The 26770-nt window shown below is 41.1% G+C and overlaps 1 protein-coding gene across 2 annotated transcripts in view; it reads left to right on the forward strand.

The window, feature by feature from the left end:
* Window positions 1-26770, forward strand: part of LOC145456949 (uncharacterized) — a 38974-nt gene that overhangs the window by 4010 nt on the left and 8194 nt on the right. Inside the window, exons 2-11 of one of the 2 annotated variants that reach the window (XM_080335095.1) lie at window positions 733-1060; window positions 6073-6163; window positions 12391-12547; window positions 12618-12707; window positions 13142-13340; window positions 17245-17389; window positions 19973-20147; window positions 23838-23893; window positions 23956-24106; window positions 25215-25363. In XM_080335095.1, coding sequence (XP_080191221.1) covers window positions 733-1060; window positions 6073-6163; window positions 12391-12547; window positions 12618-12707; window positions 13142-13340; window positions 17245-17389; window positions 19973-20147; window positions 23838-23893; window positions 23956-24106; window positions 25215-25363 — 1541 coding nt within the window. Of the gene's footprint in view, window positions 1-732; window positions 1061-6072; window positions 6164-8461; window positions 10593-12390; window positions 12548-12617; window positions 12708-13141; window positions 13341-17244; window positions 17390-19972; window positions 20148-23837; window positions 23894-23955; window positions 24107-25214; window positions 25364-26770 lie in introns of those variants that run through there. The other variant, XM_080335096.1, reaches the window with a different exon arrangement.

The raw sequence follows: 26770 nt of genomic DNA on the forward strand, positions 1-26770 counted from the left end.
ACTGAGTTACTTGTTATTTTTTATCTTCCCTTTTCTTTGTGAGAGGTGATATCAGGTACTTAGCCATGACAAGGTCCAAAGCTCGCGTTAAGATTTTGCGACTACCGAATTCAGATTACTTAGAATAGGAATAGGACGTTGGATATTTATGGTCTTGATGCTTTTGCAGCATATACACCAACTCATGATATGGAGATATGCATACACACGATCTGTGCATATGCATACCATGAGTGCATGTTGTGCTGTGCATGTGCATTGTGCAATGTGCATATGCCGCTGCTGGGCAATAATGGAGCAGATATAGCCTTGTAAGGCATTCTAAGTCTTGCACCCTGCGCCTTGCTATCCCGTTAATGCTGAGTGCCAAGCGGGGAAGCCATGGATACCAGTGTAACTAACCAGATCTTTGGTCTGACCCGGTGGGGAATTGAACCCACGACCTGCCGATCAAGAATTAGAGTGGGTGTAAAATCTCTCTTATCGTCCTTTTCACTTCTCACACGCATACCCCTATGACCCTGATTGCGAGGTCAGGAATAGGTTATGTGAAAGGTTACACGAGTAAGTACCGCGCTGGATAAATTCGCTGCGTTTTGTAATCAATTCCGAAAGGAGATTTACTTTCATGAAATTACATTACATGGTACGAGTCGTCTCAGATGACGTAACATTGCTTGTCTCTAACCGACTGATTTCGTTACAACAACCGATTGTTTCCATATCGTCCAGCCGGATCCGGATCTGTAACTCTCCCGGGCGGCAGTCCAATCATCCGCCGCTCCACAATCGGAGCTTCGTATTCGCGGGAGACAGGATCCAGCTCGCCGAACATCTATCGAACTACCGGCGGCGAAAACGCCCAGAAGGCGGTGCCTCAGAACGTGTTCAGACACTCGCTTCACGTCATGAAGGAGCAATCGGTTGTAACGCCAGTCGACTGTAATAGGAATCGCTGGTCCAATTCGGAAGAGGGACTATTGAAGGGACATACCATCACATCGCAGCTTATGGCGTTGGAAAACGATAAAAATAACAAAAGCGGAAGTTTCAAATCAAGGTGAGTCATTGTTACATCCATTTTGACAAGAGTTACAAGTGCCATAACTGTTCAATATTTATATGCAATATTCAGAAGAATGCGTCAAAATATTGTGGTATTACTTCCTAAAAACTGTGAACGATTGGCTACATTAAAACTCTGCCTCGAGAAAAGCATTTCCGATATGTGTAAGTTCGGTCAGGTTCTCCAAAAGGGTACACTGCCTCCTTTTTCAACTTTACCAACGTGACGTCCCCATGTTAGTACTTTTAAGTAACTCGACTATTTTAGCAAAGGTACAGTTACGATAGTTTACAATTTGCTTATATAAGATATAAATCTCGTGAAACAATTCACCGTCATACAAATTTACAGTGCTCTACGGTATATCTATATACAAGATCCAGTAATGCTGTATAAGCACCAAAAAAATCTGTATTTATTGTTTTGAATTGGCATTTTTGTTTCTTGCTACTTCTCTGAGTCTTGATTCGAAATTGGCTAGAGGGAGTCGAAGTCAGTGGTGAAATATATTCTCCATAAACTCAATGTTTGAAAACGCAGATTTGCAGCTGAGTAGTAAAGTACTAAGACAGACCGCGATCCGCCAGTTGAGTAGTCCTGTAATAAAGGAATCACGCTATTTTATGAAATGAACGACAAATTCCATGCTGTATCCGCACTGGCGCAGCCATAAGCGAAGCAAGTTCACTACGTCATAACAGTTGCGCGGAGTTGCTTCATTGTTGAAATGATTCCGCCTATTCTCCTAAATTTCCAATTTCCTAAATCGCCATCTTGGTTACCTATTCACTCGTATTACGAGCTTAGACCATAACATAGTCGTGTGCGTGAAGTGCACAGTGCGATCCCAGTCGACAACAGTGGAGTCACATGGAAATTGACTTGAATTAAGCCGAGTACGTACCTTCGCGACAGTGATTAGTGATGCGTAACGAAATTGAAAACCGGTCTGCAATGCGATATGAATCGAAATCGACTCATGAAAATTGCACCTTTGACAACTCGAGTTTTAGGCATAGGTTTGCCATACTTTAGAATCCAAAGCCTATTTCAAGTCAGCTTTTTCCAGGGTACAATATGTCGTGGGGATACGTTTTCAATCGGATCATAGGTGCTAACACACTTATAGCAGGGATACGAAGTGGAAATTATGTCGTAGACGTCAATATATAGGTGTCTAATGAACGCCGTCTAACGTTCCTTATGGCCGTATATGTAGTATACTTATGAATAGATTAAGGTGCAATCTCTTAAAATATGACTCAGATAACGGCATTATGAGTTAGGTCGAAATCAAACTGCCCTGCGCATGACATAAAAACGAAGGCATACTCTTCTGTCAATTGGCGATGTTGCAGTGTCATGCGGAGTCAGTATATAAGGAACGCAATTGCTGCGACGGAGGTACGCGTCATTAGTGATGAATTATTGCTCCGTAAGGCTTTGGAGTGAGCAATGAGCATCTGGGCGGTCACGTCACGTCAGAAGGTTGCGTGTGCGTCAAATCGATTCGCAGTCTATTCTCGGGTAATTTTGCGTGACTGTGGCGTCAACTACCAATATAAACACGGTAAGTCCGTGACCGTGTCACCAATATCCTCAATTCCACATGCTAATCCTGGTGTACGTCAAGGTACCATGGCCGCCGACGCGCGCACGCACATTCTCGATATTGATTCAGTTATACTAATATTATATATTTACCAGAATTTTGTAGTCCCATATCGGAGCGGTGCTGTAGTTGTTGCATTCCAATTGCATTTTCACAATGATGTAGATTAGTTATGTGAAGCTTGCTGCCTCCGGGTCAAAGGCACGGTCCGCGAAGTTCCAATTTTGAATGGTGCGTTTATGACGGATTTAAAGTTTTTTTTTTCTGGTACGTGTGAGTGATTTCAATACCTTTTAACGCAGACCTGTACCAGTCGACAGCTGAGATAAATTCATAACACAATACTGTAACATAGTATCCTGTAGCCATGGTGCAAACTCGCCCATCATAGTTCACAGTAACCTCAGACATACTGAACTATCTGCAATCAGCGCTGAACAACATGGAGTAAGATTTATCAGTACCTGCATCATTTGCTCAGGACTCCATAACATCTGAAATTGAATCCATTATTCACTACAATTTTTATCCGCAAGATACGAATTTATTTAGACAGCATCTGCACACACTTACTCACGCTACTGGCTTGGTACTTGAATATGTTTGACCGAACTCCTCCAAAAACAACATAAAAATTCGCGCTTCGCTCAATTTGCGAATAACTGCTTATACCTACTCACGATTGTAATACATACGCTTATTCGTAGAAATTATTTGGTACATCCCGTCTTGGCGATTCCGCATTTTGAAGGGGATGTTGCGGTCTGTTATTATTTATTCCCCGAGTTATTTTGTGGTTGCGACCAATTATCCCTCTAATTTTTGACGAGGCTGCGCTGTGCGCACACTCATCAACTCACTGCACAGACCCAGTGGACAACAGTGCGCAACGACTTAAAAAAGGTCATAACTTCGGAGTTTTCGTGCGCAACTTAGATTTTCTGTGCGCAGAGACCCTGTCAGCACTGCGAATTTGCGCACGTGCGCAGCTTAGAGGGAACATTGGTTGCGACTGCTTGAAAGCATGTGTCCATGAAATTGGATATAATTTATTTAAAGCTGAATCCAAAAATCTCACATATATTGAGATATGTCCAAAGTCCATTGCAGCTTTGACATCGGTACATGCCAGTTTGGAAACGTATACTGTTACGGAGGGGTTGTCAGTCGAAATTCAAGCACTGATGTATTTAATGCAGTGACTCGCAACCAACCTTATCTCCAGCGCCCCCGCAGTAGGGAGGGGGGCGCTGAAGACAAATGGCGTCGCAGTAGATGGTATAGTGGAGACTTATGATTATATAGTAGAAGAATAGTTCTATATATCCCTGAGTTCTCATTGCGATCTGTCAAATCTTGAACCACTGATTTAGGAATTTATGCTGAGAAATAGATCACTACATGCCACACGTGCAATTAATTGTATATATCGCCGCCGTACTCGTACATTGGCAGTATGCGGGGTCAGCAGAAGATTAGGCCATTCAACATGGTAACAGGAATTGTAGAGTACTCTTTTCGTCCTAAATAGGCCAATTGAAAATTTTGTATTTCTGTATGATATACGCTACGATGCTACGCATTACCCGTATTTCAAGTCATGCGAGACAAATCGTTTCTGCTGTATGGGCTTGCGTATTGCATTGAACTCATTCTCATGCATGCATGGGTGGGCGATGCCAGAGTGACTTATCAATTCCTTGTAGAGGAATTGTGTTTAGGAGCGAAAACTGTTGCAAAGACATCCTAAAATTACGCGTAGGTTATGCATATTTTAGTATTGTGACGATGCGGATTTTACCGTACATAGGCTATACATTGGTGTACCGTACCCGCTTACATTGATGCACCAGTTTCAAAAAGGTAAACAACTAAACATCGTTATATAATAGTCTGTGATAAATAGAAATGTTTTTTGCCTTTATGGTATAATTGTGATTTATGCAGTGTTGGGATCAAGTCACTACCTTCGAGTCACGAGTCATTTCGAGTCAATGCACATTTTGACTCGCGTCAAGTCAAGTCAATCGATTTTCGAAGGTGACTCGAGTCAAGTCAAGTCAGTCGATTTTTGGAGGTGACTCGAGTCAAGTCGAGTCAAGTCAAGTCAAGTCACGAGTCAAGTCACAATTCAAGTCAAATTGCTTTTTCAAGGTATGAGGCGTGATTACGTCATTGTACTTTGCTAGGTGTCTGAAATACAGATTGAGTGGTCATTCACTTTGAACCGATGAAGGGATATAGAGTTAAATACACACGCAAGTAAGGCGCTGTATCGCTCACATATAAGTAGAACTAATAAACTACGTAAGTAATTGCACGGCCTCAGTTTATAGTTACCAGGCAAAATAGAGAACAGAGAAACGAATTGATAAGATGCAATACATCACCCTTTTACAAATTGATATGATACAATTCGAGCCTGCTGTGGTTAAGGACTATATATAAACTATTTTCGAATTCAATTTCAATTAAACTAGAAAACAAGAGGTTTGGTTAGGTTAAGAACACAGAACAGAAATATACCTTTTGCTATTAAATTACTTAACCATACTATAGTTTACGTCAACGTAGGCTGTAAGCTTCGATCACTTCGTTTGCGATCAATATATTTGTGATGGAACAATGGCGGCTCAGTAAAACGCACGATCATTGAATGATTGGTCGCTCTCACCGGTTACACCAGCGTTTCGCGAACAATCCGAGCATGTGCAAGATACAGTGATTTTATCGACACCGGTTACTTGATGACTTGAAATTGACTCGTGAATTTTGCTCCGAGTCACGAGTCAATCCACATTTCTGATACGCCGAGTCAAGTCAAGTCAAGTCATTTTAGCAAAGTGACTCGAGTCAAGTCAAGTCATACGAAAAAGTGACTCGAGTCTGACTCGAGTCAAGTCATGACTCGAGTCATCCCAACACTGGATTTATGTCGACCAGAAAACAAATATTGACTTAAACAAGGAGTATCCTCTCCGACAGCATATCATGCATTGCGCGATGCCATGTGCGAATAACGTAACGTAGCTATCACCCTACCATCGCAGAACATCTCGATGACAAATACCTTGTCAACGCAACTCTAAAAAATGCAACCCAAATCCGCTCAATTCCATCTATAATAAGCCAAGACGTGTTAATGCTAACGGATGAGTTTTCAGAGCTCCCGATCGACTGAAGGAAGCACGAACTGCAATCCAGAAGGACAATAGATACTCAAAGGTTGTTTGTTCGCAGGTGAAAGAATGGTTAAGATGACTAGGGCAAGGCGTATTCGCGTAGAAATAAACGGGCGATGCGCACGAGTTTAATATTTTCCCACTGGATCGGATCTCCAAGGAGATTACGTTGTTTCGTTGTGGTTAAAGCAAGACCTCTTTCCATCACACAGATTTCAAAAGTCTATGAAGTCCGGGGGTAAAGCGGCAACCATGTCGGACGCGGATAAGAAAAAATTGACGGAACGTACCTGGGATTTACTGGTGAGTACATATTGAGCGGTCTAACTGTTAGTCGAGATGAGTGCGACTGTTTTCTCATACGGCGATAAAACTAGCCTAACAAACAGTCTCTCTATTTGCTTTCATGTCAATGTATCTGTGTAACAGGTTAGGATAATTTCCTTAATATTGAACTACTTACCGTTCGCCAATACATAGTAGCATTCCTATTGAGGAGAGGAAGTCATTGATCGCGCGTGTATCGTATTTACCCGAAAGAAATCTAAATTGTATTAATATACCGTGGGTGCACCTGGCATTCGGCAAATACAGTGCTTATGATGTTATAAATCATGATAACAGTGATTGGATGTATGATAAAATTAGGTATGATCATATTATAGTTCAACTATCAACTCTGTTAATATTTATCGTGCAGTGTAGTAGAGTGTGTGGTGATCGGAAGGCTTGGTATAACATGAGTCGAAGAGGGTATCCGATGTTCACATGACTTTACTCTCGTTTTGTTACTGAGGGGATTTCGGAGTGTGACACTTGACGAATAGCCAGAATGAAAATTCAGAGGGTGCAAAGATGTTTCAACAATTTAATTGCGACACAAATGCACAGATGAGTCTATATGATGTCGCCATATCCAAACACGAATTCGAGGAGAGCGGCTATTCTTCTGCCCCACCGTATACCGAGCCGCAACCCTAGTATTCAGAAGCCCAGATTAAAACTGAGATATGCCGAGAAGAGCCAAATCACAGGAAGATTGAATGAGAGAGATCAATATTATTGTGTAAAATTTACATAGGTTTTCTGCGAACCATCGCGTAACCGAACGGCTGTTTTCTACTGGGCTGTATCGAAAATATATTATGCTCTGTTGGTAGTGTTGACTCTTTGTCAATGGGCATAATTTTGTGTTTGTTCTCATATGCACTGCTGGTTCATTTTCGGTTCATGGGCTATTTGCAAGTAAGCATTTGTAGCGCGATGCGGGTCTCCGACTCTCCGGCAGTCATGCATACAGGGATTCACAAACATAGTGCCCGACAAGATCTGTTGTAATTCTATGTGCAAAAGTATCTTATTCTACAGTTGGAAACTGAGCTGGTTAATGTAGTAAATATAGAATGCAGTGGCAGAATATGCGAAAGTGTTTAGGCGGGTATGGCCGAATATACCTACTGGATACGAAATGTAATTTTGATTTGATGTGTTTCGCAACGAATTAGTCCCGACTTCACATTTCCGATATAAGGAATTCGTTGAGAATTGATACTGTAACCATATTACCACGGATTATTTATGATTATTCACAATGTTCCTATGCATCGACCATTCGCGTGTGGATATGGCATGAATGACGGCAGTTCAGGAATAACGAAAAAGCATATCGGCCTGGCGTAGAATGACCAATAGTTGAAACACCATGATCATGAATACTGAAAAGATTGTTTTTGTACAAAAATCGCGTAGTGCCACTTTATGAACTTGCATTCAAATATGATTTCAATATACTTCTATAATTATGGGGTATATACAGAATCTGAATTTGCTGTCCTAACGAGTTTCATGTATGGGAAGAGAATATATAATAGTTTTTCGGTATGATAAATTATCATACTAGCATTGATGAATTTATCGCGAAGTAAGAACACTTGATAGATGTGTCATAGTCATGGGTCAATGGTCATTGGTCATAGGGTTCTTCAATAAAGACTTTTTTTCTCAAATCGTACTGGCTACTTGATAAAATTGTTAGGTTACCTAATTTAAGCCTACACACCAAATTTGGTTCAATTCCAACCAGTAGCCGCATTGCTACAGGATAAGAAAGTTTCTATTTATTATTTAAAAATAAATCACAAAAAATTTGAAAATTTTCTGTTCACCCCATGAAAGTGTTAGGTTGTCTATAGAAAGGACGTTCACCAAATTTGGTTCAATTCCAACCAGTGGAAGCGGAATTATTGCCGTCGGAAAATTTGGATTATGAATAAAATAGTATTCACGGTGATCAATTTTTCAATTATTTATTATAGTGGTGCTCACCGTAAATACTATTTTATTCAAATCCAAATTTTTTGATGGCAATAACTCTGCTTCTACTGGTTGGAATTGAACCAAATTTGGTGAACATCGTTTCTATAGACAACCGAACACTTTCATGGGGTGAACAGAAAATTTTCAAATTTTTTGTGATTTATTTTTATATAATAACTTGAAACTTTCTTCTCCTGTAGCAATGCGGCTACTGGTTGGAATTGAACCAAATTTGATGTGTAGGCTTAAATTAGGTAACCTAACAATTTTATCAAGTAGCCAGTGCGATTAGAGAAAAAAAGTCATTTTTGAAGAGCCAATGGTCTGGTCATAGACGGAATCGGTTTCTTGGAGAGTGTGTTGCAGGGATATCTATAGAACTATTTCAAGATCGCCCTGGCGTGTTGAGAACGTTAATCCTCTACAGATGTTCGAATGGTCAAATATCATGAAATTCGCCATGATAATACTATTCCTATAGAAGTGTTAGAGGTTTAGCCAGGCTCATTTTCGTCATCCGACCCGCGTAACGAATGTTTTACAAAAAGCTTAGAGAGCGAAGGGGGCTGTCCTAAAAGTCGACTGATCAGTGCTCATGAATAGTGAAAAAATATCGGTCTGATGTAGAATGATCAATGTAATCGAAGCACCATGGAAACTAAAACAACAACAACAACAACAACCACGATACTACTATACTGACTTTCTTGTTCCCATAATTCTGTTTACGAAATTAATCAAATTCAGAGTGACCCAATATGACCAGGAGAAATCACGCAGAAATGCATTCGCAACCAAAGTTTGATGAAGAAGTTGTCGGCTTTACTTCTTCCGACGAACAAACGGTCAACAGCAGCAATGTTATGTTTGCATTCGGAGAAAAGTCAATCAGTTTGCATCAAAATATTTTACAATCAATATGAGAATTGCCCCCTACTTCCGGTCAAGCATTGCATCAGCTAGCCATCCACGCATGCTTATTTTGTGTTGTACGAAACCGATGAAGGCATAACTACATGCACAATTATACACAAGTCTTACGAGGTAGACTCAATTCTGCGTCGTCATCGGCAACGAGAGAGCCGTCGGTCCGTCATCTGTTTCTTAAGGGTTGGGACTACGCGTTTCCTGTTTACTATACTATAAGTGAATCGCATAGTTGACGTCTATTTTGTGGTCAATTGGTGCCGGAGATCAGTCAGACTGTGCATTCGAAGAATATTACCGAGAAATTCTTTTGCCGACATGCGATGCCTCGTTAAATCTTGGTATGTTCGCCCCCTATATATCGCTTGTAATAACATGAAAGCACTAGGTTTGCCAAATCAGTTACCTTGATGGCGGAGAGAAATGTCAGAAAGTGTAAAGCGAAAAGCATTTTGAGCTTCGATTGAATGACATCGTGTCTGCAGGCTTATTTATTTTATAGCGCGAGGCGTAACTACATGCCCAAGGTGAAACCACATCGAGAATTAAATCTTCGATCCTGTAAACAGACCGCACCAGAAACATTCTTAGTATGTCGCGTGAAAGCCTGGCGAATTCGCAAATCCTTCTACAGTTTCAAGGAGAGCTAATGATGGCATTAAGAGACAGAAAGGCGTTACCAAGCAACGGGGATGAAACGGATAATGGAGCGACTGCGTGTGTGTCTTCACCCGCTACCCGTGAGGTTCAGGAGGGCCATACCCGTGAATCTAGTGAGATCCGACAGTCTAAACGACTGCGGACGAGGAGGCTTGTTTCGCAAAGCGACGGTAGGCTTGCACACTCGTCGCAACGTGATAAAGTTCAAGTCTACCCGAAGTCTTCCTTTTACTATTCACGTAACAACCAAATGATATTGAACCGCGCTGTCAGTCGTCGCAGATCCTACCTTTCGAAGCAAAGCCAGTCTGTCCGCTGTGAAAGCGACAGCGGCAGAAGAATCGCTTCATGCCTTGAGCCTGTTTCAGAAAGAAAGGGTGGGCGCAGGGAAGGAAAAAAGACCAGTTTAGTCACCGACGCGTCAATAATAGAAAATCGAATTTACCGCCGCCACAAGAGACCTTTGAAGTCCCAAAAACAGCTCCAAAAAGCCTCAAGCATCACCAAATTCGCGTACACGCCTCTGTCGGAGGTTGCCGAGAATTGCACGAATATGATACCAGGCAAGTTCGGCAGTATTGGGATGCCATTGGAACTCAGCCAGGCAATTGCTATTCGAAGATTAGCGTTGATTAATACTAATGTCTGCGGAGAGCCGAAAGACGAACAACACGGAGATAGATCGCCGAAGCTAGAGCGGTTGAAGCAGCAACTACCGCTTTTTCTGTCGTCCGGGTCGCCGCCAAGTACAAGGAAAGGCATGAACAAACGTAGCGGTTCTCCTGGAACTCCGAATTCGGGTGGGATGCTCGCACTGTGGAAATCGCAGGTATCTACGAAGGCTATTATGAATATGGCAAGGGTCGTATTCCGCATTTTTAACAAGTCGAAGGATTTATCTCCGAGATGAGCCAGGCAGACAAAACATTTACTCGCAGTGACAGGATTTATCATACCAAATCTCTTATTGTCCGAATGTAGCGTCGCGATGTCGATATCGTAACTGAATTCAGGGTTGAAAATTTATAGAGGGTTAAGAGGAAACACTGCTCATTCTCATAAGCATGAGAATAGCAAATGCATGGTACAGCATGCTTGGATCGTTTCGCACCATACAGTTCTCCCGTAACATTTCCAAACCAAAAATAAGATTGGAATTAAAATTATAGAACATAGAAACATTTCACAAATCAAATTACAATTACGGCAAAGAAACATTTAACAAATTATAATATCTGCTGGGGTACACGATGAGACAAAGGAGCTCTACCCCATCAAATTCTGTATCTTAGACACTGTGACGTTATGTTTTTAGTTACGTCACTGTTGGTCTGCTGGTCTGTCTGTGACGCTATTAATTATGAAATTGCTAATTTCTAATTTTCATTTATCTGGCGCACGGGTAGTCACTTTTTACGTATCGGGGGCGTATAAATATGTGGGCTACTGTACTGAGATTTTTATCGCGTGGGTTTGGGTTTCTGGGGTTTGTGTTTCTCCTCCAAATAAATGTAACCTATTCGTTAACTATTAGTCGCGGCGATTTATCATAACCCGTCGTTCCACTTATAGCCATGCGATTCATAATCACAATATAAATGTAATTTAGCGCGAATACGTATATCGTACATCTGTTGAACGCTCAAGGATATCATAAGGATGCTTCAAGTAGGTCTATATTTTAGTTCAGTTGAGCAGCCGCGCCATGTACAAGCCGTCAGCCAGCTCACCGTGCGTATTTGTCAAGTCAGGTCGCTAGATAATACTGGTTTTGGTAGATTTGTTGGCCTTATTTCATAAACTTTTCGTGTTATGCTATTTTCAAGTGTCGCATTTCGCAATACATCTGTCCAGAGAAGTGACAATCAGACCGCTCTTTCCTCATTGTTACGTTGAATATAGTAGATATCTGAAATTAATTGATTATAATGCGTTGACGGAAATGACTATCGCTGGATGCTAAAGTTACTACATCACGAATTTGATACTCTCGCAGGCAAATACTGGCGCAATTTATTATTACAATGGCCGAGCTATACAGTCATCTGTCATGAGTCAAGAGAAAATTATATTGTTAGTGTAACAAGGATTAGCTGCCGTATAAGCGATACTTTGGATGTGATGTTCGAGCATATGCCGTACGTACAAAGCTTAGTGCAAGCTACATTGCAGGTAACGGGGTCTTTACAAAGACTTGTTCTGTTATTGAAGATTTTCTGGCGAAATCGATGTCCAAAAGCACAGTACCATACCCTAACACCCCCGCTAGTACCGTGAACTATGCCCACACACAATACAAAGTCAAAAATTACGCGTGCCTCTTTGTGTTTCGTCTTGTACAAGATCAATAGGAAATTGCATTAGATGCCGTGCACACGCTAATGACTTCTTATGTTGTATGTCATTATGGTACTATAATTACTGTGTACACTTTGCCATTAAGTGACCTAAGTGAAATCGGGTTACGAGGCTGGTCGTATATATCCTACGGCGATATTTGTCCAACAGTAATATGAAGACATGCTGATGCAACGACTCCATTCAGAACGTAGTCTCCTTGGATGCAAATGATAGCCACCGCCATATACAGCTTTCAGTTCCATTACGCAAATGACATTTTCCTACAGGAACCGTTTGTTTGGGGCAACTTGAACGGGCAGCGCGTGGAGATATCTGAAGTTGATCTATTGAGCTTGTCCGAGTCCGAATGTATAGCGCTTCAGAAAGTAGCGGAACAACGTCTCAGGGATATCGATTTAGGAGTTTCGATTACCGTACCGAAAGGTAACTAAATAAGTCCTGTCGCAGGCGGCGTAATCACGTAATATTACATTGTGATCATTGCTGTTAACAGACGAATCGAAACATCTACACGGGAAAAACAACATCTCTGTGCTGCGCAGGGCGGGCGTTCATTTATCAGGCACCAAGAACAAATCAAAAAGTAAGACCTTGATTACTCTAAGTACCGCATATTCAAGGGCCATACTGGAGTATATCGGTTAAAGTTCGGTTAAGGGCCGGGTTAGGATTAGATTTATGGTCATGTTATGGGGTATCAGTCACATGTTCAAGTACTGCATGTTCAATTGTCGTTTTTCATTGTGGCGGAAAATTATATTTAAGTTCAGTCATGGCCTACTAAGCTGGCCTACTACCATGGTTCCGTTGATTAACGGAGGTAAACTTAATGTCTATTTTGGAGTCGAAACACTCAAATATATCTACCTTACTCTTGTGAATTTGTGTGAATCCAAGTATAGACGCGCAATGGTATTATACTTTCGATTTGTTTATTCTGCGCGCTATAATTCAGCTGTTATCGAAACTGTAAGTTGTACCTCCTGTGTGGTTTATCATCCCACTGTCGTCATACAGAAGAACCGGACCATGTATTCGCGATTCCCCTCGTGCGGGTCGTCGAGAACGACCAGCTGCTTCGACTGCAAACCGTGGAGCAAAACGACGACGCGTTCCTGGCCGGAAACGGCACCGGAAACGACAACGACTCGTCCGGAAGGTCCAGTTCGGACAGCTCGCCGAAAACCAGCAGGCGTATTTCATCCTCGCTAGACTCGTGAGTTTTGCTAATCTCGTTTTTAACCAAGCCCACACGTTCCGCCAGTCCAGAGGTGACCATGCAGTACAGAAACGGGTCTACTTATTCGGTTTTGTCTACTTGCACTACTGACTCAATTGGTTATAGCTTTAGACTTCTACTTCTACTTAACATTATTCATTTTCTAGGTAAAAGTAGGCATAGAATACATAAATCTTTACTTACTTGGAGATCGCTCCTACTACTTGTACTCCAGTAATATTTTACTACTTTGCTTCTACTTGTATTTGAGTATCAACAATTACTACTTTGGTCACATCTCGCCATAATCACCGGCGTGGATAGCTGGCGTGAAAGACGCCCTTGCCTCAGAAGTTCTGTGCTCGTAAATTATGACGTCATATGTATTCATTGCGTCATTGCTGAAAAATTTAGCCATTCCAAACTTCCAACTACTACCAAATGTCCGACCTGATTATACACACGGCGATTCGTATAACCGCCTATTACAGCGCACAAGTTTGTATCTTGCGATAAGATATTGATATCTTGCAAAGGTTTCAGGAAATAGCGCGACAACCGCTGATAATAAACATTTAAAAACTATTGATTCGGCGCTGGGCGTACGTATTCGAGTGCGATTTGAAGCATATGTAATGCGGTTTGAGATGCGTTTGAGATGCGCACGTATCGCGTAATTGTGATGGTATAGCAGGAAGCACATTGAAAGTGTATGAAATACTTGTCCTTTCACAATAACCGCATAATCGGCTATTATTACCCACACTCGCAAATAGTTGGTACATGACTAGCGATAATTAGGTAATTATACCGACTCTCATACCACGCTTTAACGTGATTTAGTCGGATTGAGACTCTCTGTCTATATGGCTTGTGTATGCTTAAGTATTTTTTACTGTATGGTTACTGTGCGGAGAAATTCTGACACACTTGAGTGCGTATGTGTATCGGAGTCGTGTTTGTAAATTCATGGTTATTGAAAATCATGTCAAAAGTCGAAATGTCATCACGCTGTGAAGCATTTCGAAATTCCTGGGCCCTTCTGAATTTTGTATTGTTTCTGCACATTACGAGTCCAAACGCTTTACTAAGATATATTTTCAGGTAGTCCTGTCCACACCATCTTCTTGTGTAAGTTCATATTGAAATAAACTCGAATATAATCGAGTGACACTCGCCAGAGGTAATCGTCAGCATCTAGTAGAGAATTGAAATGAACAGTTTATATCAACAATGATATCTTCGAAAAGTTCTTTTCCTATTCTTTACTATAGTCAGCCGAAAATATTCGGGTTTATTTCAAAATGAATATTGAATACACCATTCAATTGTATATAGAGGTTCTGTATTTCCAAGAAGCTCATCGTGTGTAAGATACAACAGCAATAAGTGTATGGTCAGAGATATTCGCAGATTCGTGATCTCTGGAACAATACATTCAAAACATCGCATGATTATAATCGTGTAAGTCGTGTATGGTGATGGACAATCGAAAATTGTGAAAAAGTACGCTTTCCGAGAGTCTCGTGCCGTGATGCAGTGATCGATGTTTCATAGTCTGTTCAAAATCAAGATGCGCAAACAAGCTCACGTTGTCAAGACGCCACGACCGGACTCATGCGAACCTTGCAGATCAGTGTATTGATTAGCACTATGCCATAGAAACGTCACTTTGATTTCGCAAATGTGCCACTCGCTCAATAAAAATTACCCGGCGTTCGGTTAAGACAGTCTATAGCAGATGTTGCATCAATTGATATTCAATCCGATGCTATTCTGCACGAGACTGTGTTCGTATAGCCTTTTCAAATTCGACTTATGATCCCAAATGTAGCGCGCACCCGCACAAGCGAGTGAAATGCGCGAATGCGTCAGTTGTGTAAACTCCTGGAATGTTGTGCATCCACACAAGCTGTCGGGCGCGGTATTGTCTATTTTCTTCGATTGGGGTTAGCTGATCGCGACGGATCGATTTTTGTTGCGTCAGAGCTACGGCCTTCGCTCGCAGTCGATAACATTTCCGAGCGCTAAAAAGTGTAGGGAGGCAGATGGCCGGAATTAACCTCAACTTCGTTACGCGGCGTTTGCAACAACAGAGGGCGGTGCGTAATGCGAAAACGCCCCGTTTCGAATGGGATTTCGGTTCAGTATATTAATATTTTATCCATAAAACACCGCAAGATTGCGATACCATGAAAAGATAGGAAGGAGTCGAAACCAGAGGTGGTCAACGTAGCTATTGTTGATACTCAAGTAGAAGTAGAAGTAACTTCGTAAATTTGAATTTATACTGAAGTACAAGTACATGTCCGTATTCTAGGCCTAGCTTATCATAAAAACTTAAGACTGTAAAGTATAAAAGTTTTGAATCATATCCACTTGACTAATTAGTTATAGTGAAGGTAGGGTTGCATTTAAAACAAACGGTGTTTTAAAACACTTCGTTTCAACATGTTTTAAATAGTGTTTTAAACTATACCTTTTTTAAAAAAACAATATTTTTTTCAAACGTTGTATAATCCTTGCCATAATTGTGTAAATACTTTTGAAAAACATGTATTGTGAGATTACGGACGATCTGAACCCAATATAATCGACGTATACGATATGGAGTGGCTGGAACCCTTGAAATCGTCGTCGGTTCGAAATAATTGGCACGGAATGGGTGTGCTGATGATGATGACCGCCGACCGCAAAAATGCTGCATGACGATGTAGTCCTGGTTAATGATATTTTTGGTCTGTTCATGACAGTGATCGGAAGCCCTTTTCGTCAAAGGACCAATATTTACCCTACATTTTCAATTGTAAATGTCCGTCCACTGTGAAGTCACAATTAAAGATTCGTGGCATCATGGCTTAGAAAAAACTATAAAAACATGTTTTAAACAAAGGTCGTGTTTGTTTTAAATTGATTTCTGTTTTAAATGCAACCCTTATTGCAGGTAGGCAAAACAAAATGAATACTCCCATAAAGTACTGTTGCTGACTGTCTATGGTCGTAACCGACTTCGCAAGGTCTTCCAATGAAATAAATATCCAATTAGGGCTCAAGATCTTGCTAAAATTGAAGACGACGTTGAAAGGAGGCAGCTCACTGATTGAATAATACGGGAACATACCACAAAAATAGACTATCAATGAAAACGTAAGTGGGACGAGACGCAGGCTTTAGTAGCCGTCCCGCATCGTTAAATGATGACATAATAATGCAGACGGTGTCAAGGTAGTCAGCACTTTCGAAATTAAAAGGCGCGTCTTCGCGACTAACACAAAATCACCAATGACACTACGTGCAATTTTAGAAAATATATTCATTTACCAATTTACCTTGATACGGGAGCTCTTTCACCCAGTTTACGTGATAATTTCACCCGTAAAAGTGACGCAAGCATATCTAAAAACATCTTTCTACTTTACAAAATCCAAATTGCAAGCTAGTGCTTTTGCCTAAAGAACATTAAAGTGCTCTCTTCGTCTCGATTATTCGAAGTTTCATGCCAATAACTTCATATTTTGTGATACGATTGTTGATATACAATGTCCTTTCCAATTCTCTACTAGTTGCTGACCATCACCCCGGACGAGCGTTAGCCGAAAATATTCGGGTTTATTTCAATATGAATATACGCACCAATTTTATAGTAGAATTGGAAGTAGTTCAAAACGCTTGAGTGCGTAGTACAGCAAGGTAAAACTTGACCTACTTAGGTAATTGGAATAAGTTAATAAAGTACTTACTTACTTACTTACTTACTTATGCATATCCCACGAGGAGTAATGGCTCACCCCGGCGATTAAACATGATTAATGGAATACGCCTCTTTTCAGTCTCATGCTAGCTGATATCTTTACTACGGTTCGCCGTGTATGACAATTGAGCGCGCGTATTTCTATCTCAGATACGCGGACCAGAATAGCAGCGGTTCGATACCGTCCGCTAACGAGTCCGGGGAACCGAAGGCATCGAGTCCCACAACGCCTCCGAACGGATCTCCGGTTACCAGGAAGAAATTGCCGGGCGGCAGAAAAACACTGGGAAGGCGGGTAGGTTCAATCGTCGACTGACTTTGTAATTAGCAAGGCTATATATATACTATCCGGCAGCTTTGGGCATTTGAAAAATTTTCAGATTTTCTAAATTAGATTAAAATTAGAATTATAGTTATACAGTTTTATAGAAATTAGAATAGATTTAGAATTATATAGCTAGACATTTTCCAAATTATATTAGAATTAGAATTACTGAATTCGCGAAAAATACTGGAAAATGTTTGTAGAACAAACTTGGCTCGTTTCACACTATACAGTTCTCCTGGAAAAATCAGAAATTATATTGAAATTCAAATTAGAGCGCAGAAAAATTTCGCAAATTAGATTCGAATTAGATTACCGCCATTTCGCTATAATTAGTCTAATTATACAACTAGAATTATCTAGTTGTCCAAGTCTGCTATCCGGGTACGGTTTCGGCACTTGAATCCGGTATTTCGGGTCCATATACGAATCCATGGTTTGAGCGATCTGTTGCCTTCTGATATATATTGAAATTATGGGTCGTAGGTCAGCCCGTAATTTTGATATTCATTTGTCCAGCGGACATGGTATTAGCAGTTTCGTGAAATTTTAATTAAGGAGGGTGTACTGTACGTCAACTCCGATTGACGTCATAATTTGATCTCGTGAGCTGATTATGAACTCTGAATATTGCAGCGATGTCAGTCATTGTGTAGCTATGCCGGGAATTAAGCAAGGATCTGGCAGATTTATAAGTTTCAAACATCGATCTTGGGCTGGCGTGCAATAGTCGGACGTGAATATCGCGTATAGCTTGCATTGCGCGATGTTTTGTGGTGACATTAATGGGATTGTAAAATCTTCGGACGCGTTACGTAATGCCTCAAAATGTGAAGTTATTCGTTCACGAAAACACTACATCCTATCCGTGAAGTTCGAAGAGATTCCTGTCGAAAATGATCGCAAATCCTATGCGGTCTTTTGGATGATAGGTCATTCTCTATTTGACCTCATCCCTATGCCACTACATAGCGAGATAGCGACGTATCACAACGGAATCGCGAACGTCATTGACACTACGAGGCACAAATTTCATCTCCTGGTGAATTGCCTAAGACTGACTCAATAAATCGGAATTTGGGATCGTTTTTCCACTGCATATTTTCTCTTCCAAACAAACCGGGTGCATGTTGTGTTATTATCACGAACATCGCATCCTTGTTTGCATCACTGTGCGTACAATCATGCGCGGTTGATTGTGATAGATGAGCAATTGAGCATGAGCTTGCAGAAGGAATTTTTCTTACAACTCGGCCGTAACATAACACAGCGTCAAGGTCGCCGAGAACGCGTATTGTAGGAGGTCTATCTGCTAAAGTGTATTCCGTCAGTTTAAGAACGCCACCATATAGTAGTATATTATTAGTATTGGTTTTGGTGTCGGCCCCTTTGCGTAAACTTGTTAAATTGTTTTTGGTTGCGTTACCGTCGATCGTGTGTGGAATGGTCGACTCTGCGCACTGGCACTGTGTCGTCATCATGGGTAGCAGTGAAGTCGAATACGTAAATAATAATACGTAAATAATACACCCATACCAAGTACTAAATTCAACATGCCGATTTACTTTGTGTCATATATCACAATACACACTTATATTTGGTGAAACATTCATTTTCCACTTTATTAATACAACATTGATGCATCTCGTCCCGATGTCAAAATTTCTAAGTACCGAATTAATATGTAGGCTAACCGTCATCATGTAGCCATCTATTCGCTTTGCTGGATTTATAAACCACCGCAGGCGCTGACCTGCTGTGCGTCTAATACAAACCTCCGCGCATGTTTATTAGACAGTTTCGTAGCCCATAATTTGCCGTAGACGCGGCTTGTATCGTCTGATACACACAAGCCGTTAAATTATATGACACCTCGCCCGGAGGTACGCGCACTTAGCAATAGCGTAAAAGACGATGATTCAATACACATAAATTTGTGTGACTGACCGTAACCTGTAACAAAGAAGCAAAGGTTCTCCCATGTATATTATACACCGATCTTCATGCTTATTACGCTGATACAGTCCATTTCGTGTGAAATCTCATGCGGCAGTGTTAGCCTGCGGATTACGCGGGAGCTTACGGCCGCATTAGCGGCGCAGTTATTTCCGAAACTTCAGCGTGGGCCGATAAGCCTCCGAAAAGGAAACGATGTAATTCGCGTACGCTGGCCGCAAGTCAGAGTACGACAAGGTGAAAATGTTCAGCTTTTTCAAATCAGCTTAGAATTAGAACGACTGGACTCGCCAGAACTAGTGGAAATCGAATTAAATTTTAAATCGGAAAGAAATCCAATAAAACCATGACCAGTTCATATCAATCCAGAGTACATTCTCATGAACAGAAGAATGGCAAATGTATGTAAGCCAAACTTGGGGTCATTTCACGCTATACAGTTCTCTTCAGTAAACCAGAAATTATACTTGACTTAATACTAGAGCATAAAACCGCTTCACTAATTAGATGCTAATTCGTTTTAATTACTTTAATTGAGCAACTAGAATTATCTACTTCCCCAAGTCTGCCGGAAATGCATCCGATTCTCTCTTGCAGTGCGCGGTCGGCCTCAACACTGACACGGAAATAGACGCTGTCCAATCCAAACTGCTGGAGTCGCTGATGATATCGGAAACCAGCACCAAGGACAAGAAGAGGTCTCTATTGCCGCCGACCATGCCTCAAGTGCCGTACGTGGTGCAAAAGTGCTGCGCCCACATTTTGAAACATGGTAAGGCTTCTTTGGCGTTTCGAGTGCTTTTGGTTATTGCGTAATGGTATATACAACTATGCATTGCATAGTAGTAGATTTTAATATAAGGAGAAGTCGCAGCAACCTTGTGATATTAGCCATTTGATCAAAGAAACAATAGGCTACAAGGCGAACTGTACTTCTTCCATCAGAATTGGTGTCAAATTCATATGTAATATATGGGCTAATAGTATTAATAATATTACATCTTGATTCTAAGCAATTGTAAAGATCAAGACATGTAAATAAGTCTTACTTCTCGTTCACACAGTCTGGGAAACTGTTTTCCGGCGTAGCTTTTTCAACAGAATTTTCAACCTTAAGTACTATTTCTTTCAAATCCAAAATTTTGTACTCTAATAACTACACTTTTTTGGGTTGGAATTGAGCCAAATTTTGTGTATTTGGAACAATCCTACTCTATGAGCTTGGAAATACGGTCGGAGTATTTGCAGTCAATAAGCGGCGTCACGTAGCAACCAAACTGAAAACATATCGCAGTTCAATCTTCGGTGTGTTTGTAACCGCCAAATTCACCGCCACGGATCATAAACAGGTATCCCAAAATATTAGCGCTCGCTCCGCGAATCTCGGCGCGTTATATTCCCAACATGCTGACAGTGCGTCACTTGTTATGTTCCAATTGATCCAGTGTCGTTCCCCCTTGAATTTTACGGAGCAGCGGTCAATCCTACGCTTTGCGCGGTTACATTTCTCTTACATATTACCCCAGCGGACCTTGTCGTTCTTGGTACAGAATCTCAGAGTAATCTCATCAACAGTCATCAATAACTCATCAATCCTGAGCTGTGACAGTTGTAGTATTACCGTGACCGCAGCACTGCAACGGGTTACATAACAACCGAGTGTGTGCGGCGCATATCCGTATTTGGTTCGTACCTTTGTGGCGTCGTTAGAAGTGAAATCCCTTCAATGCAATTGACTGATCTTCAAAAATATTGCGGCTGCCTATTGAAAGGGTATGACGATGCAGTGACTATGTGAAATGAATTTAAGTCATGAAGACACAGTCGTGGCATGATATGTAAATAATCCAGTTCATATGATGCTCTCAACGCGCTATTGTGGCATTGCTTGTTGTATGCAGAGGGGGTCGATATTAATCAAAAATAACTTCTACTTTTCGAGTTTATTAGACTACTTCCACTGCTAACAGGTTTTTACGCACAACTACTCACTTTTTGCACTTTTGAAGTACAATGTAGTTTTGAAGGCCTTCTTGATGGTTCGGAACTTCCATGTACCATTGAATAGTATATTCATATTGAAATACGCCCGAATAATTTCGGCTGACAATCATCGGTAGTTTTGGGTTATGCCCGTATCGTTTTTTTTATTGATATCGTCATGACAACTGAGCAAAAGAGCCCCTGTATCACGGTAACTGTATAATATAGGCTACTTTCGGAAATTGTGCAAAATTTACTGTCGATGGCCAGCTTGCGTTGGTCTAGTCTAGACTCTAGACTCGAGAGTCTACAGCAGTGGTTCCAAACATGGGGGGCGCGCCCTCCTTGATGGGGAAGGGGGGGGGCGAAGAAGCGGTCAACTGAAAGAAAATTCGCGCTTTGCGCGATTTACCTCCAATTCACCCGTGCTTCTCTGTATATACACCGAATTTCATATTTTTTAATTCTCTCATCAACAGTTATAACCTTCCATGCCATCAAAAATTCTGTTGGAGTTGCTAGCATCGCGTTTGGATTTTGTGATATGACGATAAGGGGGGCGCGAAATTTCTCACTATCATAAAGGGGGCGTGTCTAAAAGAAGGTTGGGAACCACTGGTCTACAGGATGCACCCTGCAATTTCGAAGTTAGCCACTAGCCACTATGATCAATTGCCATAAGTATGCGATCCACCGTAATTACTTGAGTATCAGAGCTTCATTTTCTACTGATTAATGCTGTTTTGACATGTCTTTGAAAATGCTACTTCTACTTGTAATTGAGTAGACATTTATGACATTACTTCTACTTGTCCTTGAGTAACAACGCTTACTACTTTAACCACCTAATGTTGCACGGTGGTGGTAATACGTAATTCTTCTACAACAGTATTTATCACACGACTTCACGCTAAAACCGCCTGTAAACTGTGTGACCAGTCATGAGCGAAATTGGGGTGAAGTCTTAACCCGACTGCTTACCTGTCTAGTATATTCCCTCGCGTCTCGGTAAAAGTATCAATTATAATGACAGGAATTGTCGACCATAACAGCAAATCCACTTGGATTTGTATAGCTGTAGATTTACAAATAACAATACGTTGTGGAGTGCCCGCGTATAATACATTTCAGTTCACATCATTCCGTCACGGATTGCCATCGACATTTTAACGGCCCCTTGAAGATAATCTTGCACAGCTGCGCGCCAATGTGCAGAGCTTGTCAGCGCATTAAATCGAACGATTCCTGCAGAGCCAAGGATCAGCAGACACAAAAGAGTTCGGAACCGTGTCTTAACCGCGTAGGCTTTATCACATAACCGTTATTTTCTCACGAAAGAGACGAGTCCGCCGTGATTGATTTCGCGGCGTTTCTAAATCGATAGTGTAACGCCTCATAAAATTATTATAGTTCAAGTGGCGTCGCCACCGCAATCAAATTAAATCGCGTCTGTCTGCCTTTAACTGAAGCTAGACAAATGGAAAGCCGCTGTGAACGTATAGTCGCTAGTGGTCGGTTAGTGTTTATAGTCCGTGGCCATAATCGACCATTTACCTGCCTGGCCGCAAAGTTAGCAGCAATACGGGCATTAGGATAGGTATCGGCGCAATTTCTTTCCGTATATTGCTGCCATAAAGATAATATACTCGATAGATACCCTGCGTAATCTTATTGCAACATAATGTATGACCTAACGTTGAGTCCAATGTAAATTACCATCAATTATGGAAAATGACAGCGATCAATAGGTGTAGCGGATGATCGATCATGTCGATCAGCTTATGTATATTCTCCGCTAGCTCTGTGATACTAAAATTCCAAAATCCTTATGGAACATTAATATCGAGAAGTCAGCTTTCGACAACACGAACACAGATGAGATTGGTAATTAGCCATCTGTGCGCCGTTTACTATTGAGACGTTTTTATGGGGTGAGGGGTATCGCTAATGGGATAGGCCTAGCGATCGCTGGAGCAAGACAAATTTGCACGCTCGCTTAAGCTGTGTTCAGAGGGGAACATACCACAATTTGGAAGGGGTAGGAAATTCTGAATATTGAATTGATGTCATAGTATAGACTTGGTCCGTGGAAACACGAGTCTGCGATTAAATATAACATGTGATACTGGAGTATGCGGCATTTGACTCACACAAATGTGATTAGGGTTAAGTTTAGAGTTAGTTTGGGTTAGGTTTGCTGTTACTTTTGGGGGTAGGGTTATGATTATGGTTAGTTTTTATGCATTATGTGTCACATGCTCAAATGACTCATGCTCATGCTCATTGCTCAACTGTGGTTTTCCATTGTGTCTCATGCTCAAATGCTTAGTAGTTGGTATACTGTGACGTAACTAACGAAAATGACGTCACGATATCAAAATGAAATTCAATTTTTAGGAGGGTAAGGACGCTTTTTTCCTCGCTTTTTGCCACTGCTGTATTGCGAGCATTGCGTTAACTCCTGATTTTTTATTGTTAGGCTTGGACGTGACTGGAATATTCCGAATCGCTGGCTCAAAGAAAAGAGTGAAGCAGGTGCGATCAATATATTACTGTGCGCAATTACAGCCAGCCGAAATTGTCGCCCCATGTTTCAGTTGCGCCAAGAGTTCGACCACGGCGTCGACGTGAAGATAGACGAGGACTATCACGCCCACGACGTGGCCGCGCTTCTGAAAGAGTTTTTCCGGGACTTGCCCGAAGCGCTACTCACCAGGGAACTGTACCAGGCTTTTATATCGACAGCGAGTACGTTTGCTGCGAATGTTTGGAATTTTTTCACTCCCGCACCTTCACTGCGACAGATTTTGAGGCTAAATGACAGCGTGTTTACGAAATTTTGTCATCTATACAGGGTCGTATTTGAGCCTGCCTGCTATGTGTAGTTGCTGACGACAAGATAATTGAATTCTTGCAATACCTTTCGTTGGTACTTGTAATCTAGCATAAAACCTTACACCAGCGCTTCTGAGCTTCTGTAATATCAGTGAAAACTTAATCTAACGCTTAGTAGAACTAATGCTATATAACTTTTAAGCATGCAAGGGGAAACAATGCTTTCCAGAGCGACCAAAAGCACTTGAAGTAGTGACCGAAGTTACTCAAGTAGCTTAAGTCGTTTAAAGCTGTAACGTCAGGGCGATTGTGAGCCAATGGACCGCCAAGGCGGGATCATGGTGTAACAATATCGTTTTGTTTTTCGAAACTAACTATAAATAGTTTCAAGTCATTCAATTCAACATACTATACTTTCTAGTTTTTATTTTGCCAGGACATAGGTAGTTAATTCATTTCTGTGCCTTGGCGATATCTTGACAATACATATCGGTATATCTATGCCGTGAAAATACACAGCCCTGATTTCGCATCAATTATACACGCTTCATGTCTGAACGTCGTAAATACGGCAATTTATCACGCTAGTTTGACAGAGCGTGTCTTGAATCGGCAGTTCTGGTGTTCTTATTGCCCCCACATATCATAAGTATCGAAAAACTGTTTACTAGCTCGAATCTATAGAATATAGATACATGTTTGTATCGATATCAAACCTAGAGATTTATCTTGCACTGTTCGTTCGAATAAGCTTCGCAGCGTAGCAGTGTTCGTTGTATTCGATAATATCACAGTTGTAAGTAACAAGTCTTGCGTGAACTCCTTCAACTTTTTTGATTGAAATCGCGAATAATTTGAATTTTGGCATACTCTTCGAATTTCTAATCGGCGGAGCGAAATCCGATGTAAATAAGACTGCTAAAAATAATTCGGAAGCACCGAATTCGATTCCAATCTGGGCGTCTATTCGATGTTTGATTCCACGTTGCCCGTTCCTTATTATAATGCGTTTCGATTTTAGAACTCCCGCAACCGCAAAGACTCGACGCCCTGCGCAGCCTGGTGTGGCTATTGCCTATGCCAAATCGCGATACCCTACAGCAGTTACTCAGTTTTCTGGCCACTGTCGCCGAGTTTTCTGAGGACAGGCTGGACGCTACTGGAAAAACGGTGATTATAAGTTAGCTAGAGCTGAGAGACTTCATGTTTCACACATTACTCGTCCACAATGATGAATTAATAACTATAGTTTTCACTTTCTACATGGGCCTACTTGTTAATTTTGTTGGGAACCATAACCAGTGAGTGACCATCATGTGAGCAACGTTTGTATGCAAACATGATTGATTTTATGCGTTCGAATCAAAATCCTGTTCAGATTTGAGCTTCAAATTCGACTCTAGGCCCCAATCAATAGCTCGAATTCGGTAATAACTCAAATTCCGTCAAATCTCGCATGGATATGGAACGTTACTGGAAGAACGACTACCGTACTGGAAATCCACTACCGCACGTATTCTGTCAGAATACTAACATAATGCAACGCAGTCACACATTAATCCCTATGTAACATATGGTGCGCATTTCTCACAACCAATACAGCAACATTGATGCACAGGTAATCTTACGCTAAGACGCGTATCAGGTTCGTCAACCGCTGAAGCGTCCGTAACAATACGTAATAGCCGCACACCACATACGTAATAATGCGACATCCGACCAGTAATCCCAATGCGCAACGTTATTACTATACTCAAATCTTTGTGATTGCGTACGCCAATGGCGTGACAACACCCTTAGGTCGTGTGCTGAGTTAATTCAAGATTTGTGCGGACTATTCTCAATAATGAAAGTATATATGCCATCACCATCACAGTGACGTATTTGTGGCCACTGTGAAACTCCCTAGATGTTTATCTCCTATCCATTTCCCCTTAAGCTTAATAGCTCTTGAAAAGATACACCCGAAAAGTCTTCGAGTTTAATAAATCTATCACTGCAATGGACGTGTGATAAAGCAATTTTTCAATTTTTTTGCCGCGAACCAGCTGTTTACAGCCTATTTTAATTGACATTTCCGAAAATCCACATGCGACGATCAATGCGCAGTTGCGCTGCTCTGACAATGTAGCCGGACCGTATCCGGTTTGATGCGCGTTAGGCGATGCAACTGCCGGTAATCGCAGTCGCGTATACTCGATACAAACGAATCAAATCCGATGGGCATTCGTTAAGGTTACCAGTGAATTTGGCATTTGGTGAATTTGACACTTGGTAAATTTGGTATTGGAAATGTAATAGCTATTATTATTATTATGCAGAATTGAACTACTACAAAATTTTCAAATTTTCAAAATTAGATTAGAATTTGAATTTAAGCTACACATTTTTTTTTCAAATTTGACTAGAATTAGAATTACAGCTACACAGTTTTATACAAAGTAGACTATAATTAGAGTTATAACTATGCAGTTTTTTCCATAGTAGATCAAATTGGAATTACAGAATTCGCGAATGCTTGGGAATTGAGTCAAGTTCAGTTCAGGAAAAGAATAAATTAGATAAGAATTAAAATTA

The sequence above is a fragment of the Botryllus schlosseri genome, chromosome 15 (assembly GCF_051294905.1).
Source record: "Botryllus schlosseri isolate E-star chromosome 15, Bs_hap1, whole genome shotgun sequence".
NCBI lineage: Eukaryota > Metazoa > Chordata > Ascidiacea > Stolidobranchia > Styelidae > Botryllus > Botryllus schlosseri.